This window comes from Aedes albopictus, chromosome 3 (genome assembly GCF_035046485.1).
Source record: "Aedes albopictus strain Foshan chromosome 3, AalbF5, whole genome shotgun sequence".
Classification (NCBI taxonomy): Eukaryota; Metazoa; Arthropoda; class Insecta; order Diptera; family Culicidae; genus Aedes; species Aedes albopictus.
In genome coordinates, this window is record NC_085138.1 from 366,065,984 (window position 1) to 366,076,038 (window position 10,055).

Below are 10,055 nucleotides of genomic sequence, written 5' to 3' on the forward strand. Positions count from 1 at the left end.
CGCATTTGTGATTTGATATCAACCGAAAAACTCTAAATTCACGATATTTCATTTTTCTTGCGCTGATAACAAAAACAGTTATCCATTTTCTATCATTGATAGCAGGAGTTGTTTTCAATTTGCTACCACAGGAACATTTTTCTGCTGTTATTTTGAATGTTTTATCCGATAAAACGACCAAAATGACAACAAAATTTGCAATATCACAATATCAAAACTAGTTTTCAATTTGCTATCAGACATTGTTCGGGCTCCCTACAGGAATTCCTGAAGAAATATTTGAAAGAATTCAGGAAAGAGTGTCTGGAAGAATTTCTGGAGAAATCTCCTGAGGAATTCCCGAAGATTCCCTGGAAGAACTTCTGATGGAAGCAACCACTGGAGGAATTCCTCAAATCATCATTTGGAAAGTATTTTTTTTACTGGATTGTTGGTGCAGCTAACTCTTCACTGCTTTTAAAATGTATTATTCCCCAGTGGTTGAAAACCACTGCCTCAGGCAAATCAATTTAACCAGGCAGTAGAGCTTTCAATGTCATCGTGCGTCGTCGTCGTTTCATCTCACCATCAAGATAAGCCAGAGATCACACACTGATGACTGGTTGGACCTAAAGGTGCCTGTAACTGCCTACCTACCTACCGACCAACCGGACATCAGCTCCGACTCCGAATGAGTGCAAGTTTGAATCCAATTTGTAGCTTTGTACCTACCTATGCATAAGATCTTGACCGTCTCCATGGTCTTGTTAATCAAATTGTGATCAATTTTACGAGCGCTGTGCCTGCTTGCTTGCTGGCTGCGGTTCAAAGGAGGTGCCCCCGGGGCATCGCCGCATCGTCGTCGGTCGGATGTGTTGGACACGAGCTGCGTCAGACAGGTTCCGATCCGACCGAAACGGCGCGGCGGGGGGTCCCTGCAAACTTTTTCGCACACACATTTGAAAATCGCCACAATTGGTTATTGAGCTTCATTTGATTTGTGTGAAATTGTGCTAATGAGTCGGGTTTTCATGAGGTGGCGACCTTGAGCAAATCTGCAAAGGGGATGTTTCGGTTTGAGCGAATCTTTGAACAGCGGAAAGATCTGAAATACCTAATCGGTTCTAGCTAGGGGCGGCAAACGGGCGACGCAGAGTGGGCTGAACTAGAAGTGATTTAAATTTATGACCCCAGATGCGATCAATGCGCATTGAGAATGTTCATTAGCGATGGTTGTTGGAGCGATGGGAATCCTGAGAAAAGCCTTATCTAGCGGGGGGCGTTTGTGCTCTTTTTAAGGCGGTACTTTGTATGCAGAATAGGGCCCTGATTGACCATCTGGTGACATTTAGAAAATTGATTAATGGAGGTAAATATTTATAGCTCTGCTTTTGAATTATAACTTCCATTTCTAGAATCAACGCTTGCCGATTAATTAGATGATTTCCAAGAATTCCAGCTACCCTGACATGTTGCATCAGCGCAACAGACGAATGTCAACTAATGAAGATGTAACAGATCCGAACCGCTGTTCAATCACTGGGTTGTAGCAAATGTGCAACATTTCCCTCACACGCTCTTTCAGTTCAGTTGTATGGAGCGTTATCAAACACATCCTAAAATCGAACCGATTGTTTGGGAGCTGCTCTTTATCCTTCTTCCGAGGTGGACTGTATTTTGGATGCGGGTCCAAATTCTTTTGGACTGACTGAGGTGAATTGGCTATGCAGTTGGTTCAGGCCGTCGGTAAGTAGGGATTCTTTCAGGAATGGGCCACAAACTCAGCACACCGATCACAGAAATTAATATTTAATAGTCCATTAAGCATTTATAACATAAACTACATTTATTATTAACTAAAACTACAAATAAATGATTGGATGAAATGTGGCTCCGCCCGAGCCCTATATCAATATCAATTACACTATTGTTCGGTTGCACACGCTTTCCTTCGGTTCCTTTAGGTCTCTCATCGGTGATGTAGCCCTGAGGGGCTCATCGAAGCAATCTTATACTTGAACAACGATGTTTATAAGTTTTCATAAACACATGTACTAAACTTACTTATCCCCCAGTTTACAAATATGTATCAGCTTGTATAAACTTGGCTGAGATCTAGCGGAAAGTGCCCAAAATAGAATGCCCTGCTGTCACGGAAATTTGAGACCTTTCAGTCCAACTTGTACGTTACAAAAAAATCCTCTCATACAAAATGAATCAAACGAGTATGCATTCTCTGCTTTTGACACTAAATTGAATACGGTTGCAGCGATTGTTCACTCAGTTCGGTGATGCTAATGCATCGCTCAAATTTGCGTTGCCATCAATAATCTGTTTTACTTCTAAAGTAAATTAACATTTGGCCTAAAACAGGCTTTGTTAAAGTTGCGTCATAGCTTCAAGGTAAAAAGAAAAGATTCTAACGTATCGTAAGAAAACGCTCAATGATAGACCCAGTAAAAATAAAGCACATCTTAGCAGAGGATCGAAATTTGAAGGACGCCCTAACAGAGAGCCCACCGTACGTTATTTATTGCCATTCTGGGGCATCGATATTATATCTCTCGAGTTATAACTAATGGCTTTGTTGATCAAAAAACATTTTTCCACTATAAATACCGAAACTTGTGATCGAAACTGTATCATTCTTAACATTAGCCTCTTTCTGTGACCACCTGAGAAGTTAGATTCGATATGATCAAGGTAAGTGATTTAACGGTGAGCTCCCTTATATAATTAATAACATTCTTTTTTTTAGTTAACAATCCTGATTGCAAGCCTGGCTCTTGCCAGTGCCGGTTACATCCGAACGGAGCCATCCTACGCTGCTCCTGTTGCCACCCCTACACATCACTCTCCAGCTCCAGCAGTGAGCTACAGTAGCTTCGTTCGTCATTTTCCATCTCAACCGGCCCTTCACTTCACCCATGACCAAACTCATCCCGTAACAGTCGTATCTGCCCCAAACCACGAATACGCTGCACCATTGACCAATCAACAACGGTTCATTTACGCCCAAAACCAGGCACCAGCTCTTGCCTACGGCCAAGGATACGCTCCAGCACTGCCCCAAGATCACTACAGGTATCCCGAGTATGATGCTCCACTACTGGCCACAAAACCTCTCGTGGTAGCTCAGCCACAACCTCATCTGTATCATCATCACAACACATATGCCACTCATGCTGCTCCAGTTGTAGCCGCTCAAGATTATCATCAAGGTGAAGGTCTTGTGTACGATCAACACCATGGTCATTATTGAACATCGTTCCCGTTCTGTTGGGTTCTGTCAGTGCTACAAAGTGTTGTTTATTCATGTTTAGCTTTTGAAGTTTACTCCACAATAATATCAAGACCAATATACAATAACACAGGGTTGATTGAAACAATGCCACTTTCAATAAAAAATGAATTTTCAACATAAACAAACAAATATATGTATCAGAAAAGGAATATAATTGTACATAAATGTCTTATATTTGTGCGCATAGGAACTAGAGTGGCTCATGCACATATCCAAAAGTTTGACGGGCCATCAAAATTGTTTTTTACAGATGATCACATTGTGCTTATGAAGACTTTCAACCATTTTTGAATGTTTATCATGATATTCAGCAATGAAATTAATTACGAAGAGTCCTAACAAAAAAAAAATCAGAACCCTTGAAAACTTTAGAACTGTAAAGCTTAAAAGTATTGACTGTAAGATTAATCAAAAGTGGGTATCTGACAGTTGTTGTCAATATTATTCACTTCGCAAATTTTAAAAGGTAGTTCACAAACAATACAACCAAAAATTTTAACCTGTATTAAAGACGTATTGTGCTGAACACATTAATTTTGTACATGCTTTGTTACGAATTATAAGTTTTGGCAGAAATAAGAAAGATTTGCAGAAATTTCATTAAGAATAAATTTATTTTTAAAGTAGAAAGAAACTGATCATACCTTGTTTATGTGAAAAGTGATTTGAAAATAACGGATGAACTAAACACGAAGTATCCTTTTTGTGAAAAATTGGATGCATAATTAGGATGAAAATTATACAAAAGTACAATAAATATACAGCTGTGTTCATAAAAATAACAGTGAAAACCGTTTTCTATACAAAATGGCCAACTTTGACATGCTGTAACTTTGTTCTCCTATGAGCGTTTTAGCTAAAAATGACAGCCAACTACAAATATGGTGAATATTGTTATAGTTAAGTATCAGAATTTTCGAAGCACGTGGATAAAAGTTAAACACTATGTGAAATTGTTTAAAATAACAGCAGTGTAAATAAATTGAAATATAGCTTTACCTTGAAGAAGCAAGACATATTTTCGCACGCTATTCGAACAGTTTCCGCTTTAGTTACAAGTTAATGTATAAGGTTCAAAATTAAAAAAAAAAATGAATAAAGAAGAAAAAAAAAACAAACACTGCTATTATTATGATCAATTTCACATACTGTTTTACTTTTTTCCAAGTGCTTCGAAAATTATCAGATTTTGCTATAACAATATTCACCATATTTGCAGTTCGCTGTAGAATTTTCAGGTAAATCGCTAATAAGAGAACAAAGTAACAGCATGGTACTACAGGCACCGTCAGCAGCAAGGCAGATAACACTGAAAGCAAATGGGGGTTTATAATGGACCCCGGAACTCCCATTATTTTTGAATATTTTTTGAAATTATCCTGCAACTGGGTACAAATTTTCTCATACTAAATACTTGGCTTGTTGTACTATCGAAGAATCGTTTTCCTCCACATCGAGTGTTCCTTGCAGGAATGCCAAGAAAATTAACTTGAGTAATTCAGTCTATGGAAAAACCCTGGGAGAAATAGGATGGAATTATAGGACACATTCTTCAAAGATGCCCTTGATCCTTGTCCTTGATCCTACAAAGAATTTTGGGAGACTTTTTTGAAGGAATCTAGGAAAAAAATATCTGACGAAACCCGGGAGAATTTACGAGAGAAATTTCGGAAGAAACCACAGGAGGAATTCCAGGACGATTTCTGGAAGAAATCCCTGGAGGAAGCCCTGAAAAAAAAAACAAGGAGGAATCTCACAGAAATTTTCGAAGTAATCCTGGGAGCAATCCTTGAATGAATCCTGAAATTATCCCCAAAAGAACTTCAAGAGGAATTCATGAGAATTCTGGAAGAATACCTCAAGGATTTCCACGAGAAGAATGGAATTCTAAGACGAAACCTTCAAGGAATGCCGAAAAGATTTGTGGAGCAAATGATAAATGACCTTATAATGATGGCCTAAAATTATCCCGGTAGAAATAACCAAAGATGGAAACCTGAAATCTCGGAAGGAACAACTGGAGTAATCCCTTAAGGAATCCCTAAAAAAATCATTAAAGAGAGCACTGAAGAAATCCCGATTCCCGAAGATATTCCGAGATACATATCAAAAAGACACCTAGGAAGAATAAATGAAGTAACCACGGGATAAATGTCAGGGGAAAAATCAATGAAGGAATCCTGCGAGCAATTCCTGAAGGAAGCCCGGAAGGAATCTCTGTTAAAACCCCCTTAGCAATCCCGAAGAAATCCTTGACGGAAACCCAGGAGAATAAAAAAATCCCGTGAGAAATCAATGAAAGACCCTTGGTAGGAGTTCGAGAGAAATCAACAAAGACATCCTTAAATTAATTTTGGGAGGAGTACCTGAACGAATGCAAAAAAGAGTCCAATGAGAAATTCGTAAAGGAATCCTTGAAAGAATAGATGAATGAACCTTGACAGGAATACTTGAAAAATATCCGAAAAAATCAGCGGAGGTATCAATTAAAACATTCTGGGAGGAACTTGTGAGAACTTTGAAAAAAGATGAGCGAAATAATTTTTCGCTTTTTCGCAGTCTGAGTGGTAAGCAAACGCAGTTTTTGCTCCTACGTCCGACGTTTCGGTTCTTTATTGAACCTTCTTCAGGAGATAGGAGTTGTCGATTTTTACGCCCGACACTGTGTTTCGCAACTTTATAGCAGCTTAATCGCACAAAGCTTGTTATTTTTTTATCGCTTCTGTGATTTCTTTCTGCCTACGCTTTTTTCTTGCACCTGCACTCTACGCTTTCGAGACTGGTTTAGGGCTTCTATTATGATCTTGACGTTGCCGTGGCTAGGGCTGTGCTAGAATGCTTCCTTGTTTAGGCCAAAGTTGAAGAATCGGCCCTTGATCATCATCCTGCACATTCTTTTGTCGATCGACCACCAACCACCAACCTGTTCTCAGTTACAGCATTGATAGGTATGATTGACGTCCTGCAACGCCACGATGCCGAACCTGCCCGCGGTCCTACGGTACATTGAAATTGAGAGATCACTAGTTCCACGTAGCGAATTCAGCTTCAGCTAGAGGCTGTATTGTACTGTTTAGAGATAAGTAACATTTCAACACACGAACACTAGCGCTATTTTTTTCCTTACCCTAAAATGCACGCCAATTCAAAGGCTATTCAAATTGCAAATGAGAATATCACCATGAGCATGAGCATGAGCATAGATGACCGTACAATTCGTAGTTGCTACTCCGTGATTGACCAGAACAATCGAAATTGCACAAGGAACCAACGGAGCTTGGGATTAACTACCGCTCTCAATGTGCACAGTTCGAGAATTCCAGACTTTATTAGTCAATAACGGCGCCGGCCACGTCCTTACGGTCATCGAGGAAGGAAAGCAATGTTAGTGTGACGTACGTTGCTACTAGAGACCAAGATCACCTCATTTTCTCCACGACTGTCACGGGAAGGAGTTTTTGTTAGTGGGGAGGGGGAGAGTCACATGATTTGGATTCACTTTGGTAAGTGATGATTCATGCAACCTTTACTTGAGACAAAACATTTATTCATTTTGACTAAAATATTACAGATGTAGACACCGAAGATGACGAACCATTCAAATTTTTGTGTAAATGCAAAAAATGAAAGAAAGATATTTATTATCAACTGAATGTGCATTGGAAACTAGCGCCGACACATGACGTGACGAACTTTTCAATATTCGTTAGATAAATAACCAAAAACCACAACAGAATTTTATACATCCTTTAGCAGTAATTATGATAAAATGGAACGAGCTCATCAATAAACATCCTTCGAAGTGTCCAGTGCGTATGTGCTGCAGCATCTTCCACTAACTGGCCTCTTCTCCGAAATCACACTGAACCGTTACAACTATACAAGGGTACGACGATGTGTACATTCAAATTGACGACGACGACGCGGCCGGTCCGAATGAAAAAAGCGTCCTCTTCACTTTGGAGGCAAATCACACTAAACCGCCCCGTACGAAGATAAGCACAATCAAATCGGCGACGACGACGACGCGGCCGGCCCCAATGAAAAGAAGCGTCTTTTTCACTTTGCCTCCAAAATCGCACTCATTGCAAATGAGAATATCACCAATCAAATAAGGTGAAACGGATAAATAAATATAAAACTAACGTCCGGGATAAGAGTACAAATGTTTTCCTCACAGTTTCACAACTGCATCTACAAAAAGGCACGCATATATTTCAACGTGATTACCACTGTAGACTGAACATGATTTACACTAGACAACGGCCAACATTTACGACACCTAGTGTCCTTATGAAGAATTTTCCGTTTAACGAAAAGTTTTTTCCGACTGGAGTAAGAATTGAACCCACACTCCAAGCACGTCCAAACTGCTGGCGTCGCTAACCGCACGACCACGAAGCCTGTTGGTTTTACGGCAGGCTCCCTGGGCCTGACATATATCCCCTAACTTTCTGGAGGACCATAGTGCACAGTTGAGCTAAAAGTCCTTCCCTTGCACTCGGATGCCAATCAATCGTTGTTTTGAGCCACTCCTCCTCAAAGAAGCAAAGCGCCCTCTTCAATGTAAGGTCTACGACGAAAGTTCCCATCAGAGTTGGCTACCCAATCTTCTCTAAGGTTGCTTGCATCCCAAGAGGTGCAACGGGAAGGTAGGGAAAGGAGTTGCTGGGCACTCAACCCTAAAAGGGATGCCTTCATGTCCTCACTTTCGTCACCTCGCTGAGTGTGTTCCATCAAAGACGAGCTCTGAAAGGCGCCTGGGGTCCAATGGTCCCCGGATACCTGGATCTCAATCTTGATTTCAATTGCATCTGAATTATACAAAATGCCCTACTTTTACCGAGCCATCACTCAAAAATGGTGCTGTTTTGAATCACGCTGCCTGTAATGCTCGCAGCATTCCACAGAAATCAGAGAACCAATGATCAAAACCGAACGCTCTTCTATTTTATCATTCACACCGAAATAAGCAGGTGATGTCGCCAGCAAATCATAATTTGCCAATTTGAGTAGCAGCGGCAGCAACAGGTCACGACCTTCCATGACTGACAAAAACAGTTCACGAAACCATAAGTACCTACCTACCGGAGCACAAGTGCTCAAATATTTGGCGAATCATCCAGAGTTTCAACCGTCGTCGCCGTCGTCGTCCATCGCCGATTGGTGGTTGGTAGTGAAATTGATTGAAACAAAAGTAAAACATCTCAAGGTTTGGCTTAAATCCAATTTCAAAGTGTAATCCAGTTCAACAGGTGTTTAATTCTATAATGCGAGAGTTGACTTTCGTTCATTTTAGTAAGCGTAATGGCCATGATGGTTGTTGTACCCGAGGAGATGAGATGCTCCGTGGTTGTAGCCGTGGTGGGCCAAAACTGGAGCAGCATGGGTGGCGTATGTGTTGTGATGGTACAGCTGAGGCTGGGCTACGGTGAGGGTCTTGGTGGCCAGAGGAGCGGCGTAAGCTGAATGTCCGTAGCTGTTATGGGACAGGGCTGGAGCGTAACCGTAACCGTGACCGTAGGATAAGGCTGGAGCGTAATTGTAGCCGTGGGAATAAGGCTTGGTCAGAGGGGCGGAGTATGTGTGGACTGGAGCGGCCAAAACTGGAGCGGCGTGGGCGTATCCATGACCTAGGGATGATGAGTGGCCATGCGAGAAAGTGCTGTAGCTCACGGATGGAGCCGAAGAGTAGTGAGCAGCTACTGGTGCAGCATAAGAATGCTCCAATCCAGCATAACCAGCGCTGGCGTAGGCCAAAGAGGCAATCAGAAGGGTAACCTGAAATGGAACCGAATAAAATAAATTACTCTGTAAAATATACGTGAGACAAACACCTACCTTGAACATCTTGAAAGAACTGCTGGAGCTGGTCGCTACAAAACGTCGATTGAAACAATGATGCAGTATCAAACTTTGGTCACAATATTTATAGTGAGTAGTCCACCCGCCGATGGTCGACCAACTAAATACCATTTATATCATCCCAAAGCAACAATACATAAAATTTGCTACATTTTGAGTCGGACAGCCTTCAAATTTTGGTTCACTGGCTTCGTTACCTTTAATCACATACCTAGGCGCGGTACGCATCAACGGCGAAGCAGTTTTCGGAAAACTATTTCCTTTTTGCTCGTTGAGCAATTCAGTGCAGTCAGTGACAAATCCGAAAAAAAGACTGGGTCAGCTGTTCGTCGCCGGTCAGAAGATCGTTGTAAGGTGTTGGTAGGAGATATAAACTTTAGCTTGATGAACACAATGACCAAAAAAGTTGTAAATAAGAAGATCATTACTGTTTAGACGGTTTAGACTCGTTTTCGGTGTCCATAAAAATGTAGGCTAGAATATATGTTCCGATCGTAAAAATACACATAGGAACACCTCAAATCATGGAGGAATCATGGTTTTCCAGATAGAAGGGTTGTAGGGTATATAGGCTAAGCAACGGCATTTTGATCTTCCGTCACTCGCGCGGTTGACCACCACCAGTATCCTGGGGACGAAAAACAAGATTTTTCTAACGTGTTATACAAAATACTACAGCGCGATCATTCGATGGTTAATGGTGGGTTAAGTGGGATTTGAGGAAGACCAAGGAGGTTTCCGGTGGGGCTTATAGGCTTAAAGGTGTTTAATTTGACATTTAAACAGTTGCTAAGAGTTCAACCCGGGAGCGGTGGTGTCGTGTACTGATTACATGAAAAAACACGCTTGTGGCATACAGTGTGGGCATGGTGTTGATGAGTTCGGCCGAAGACGCGACCGCTCGAGG

At 41.3% G+C, this 10,055-nt stretch overlaps 2 protein-coding genes across 2 annotated transcripts; one reads left to right on the forward strand and one right to left on the reverse strand.

Moving 5' to 3' along the window:
* Positions 1 to 2,628: 2,628 nt before the first annotated feature.
* Positions 2,629 to 4,219, forward strand: LOC115267669 (cuticle protein-like). Its single transcript, XM_029874824.2, has 2 exons — positions 2,629 to 2,682; positions 2,738 to 4,219. The coding sequence occupies exons 1-2, from the start codon at positions 2,674 to 2,676 to the stop codon at positions 3,239 to 3,241; spliced, it is 513 nt and encodes a 170-aa protein (XP_029730684.2). The 5' UTR covers positions 2,629 to 2,673; the 3' UTR covers positions 3,242 to 4,219.
* A 4,277-nt stretch (positions 4,220 to 8,496) lies between these two features.
* LOC109432233 (cuticle protein 21.3) lies at positions 8,497 to 9,489 on the reverse strand. Its single transcript, XM_029876306.2, has 2 exons — positions 9,125 to 9,489; positions 8,497 to 9,064 (listed from the first exon to the last, which is right to left on the reverse strand). Exons 1-2 carry the CDS (start codon positions 9,257 to 9,259, stop codon positions 8,579 to 8,581), a joined length of 621 nt encoding a protein of 206 aa, XP_029732166.1. The 5' UTR covers positions 9,260 to 9,489; the 3' UTR covers positions 8,497 to 8,578.
* Between the last annotated feature and the right edge of the window lie 566 nt (positions 9,490 to 10,055).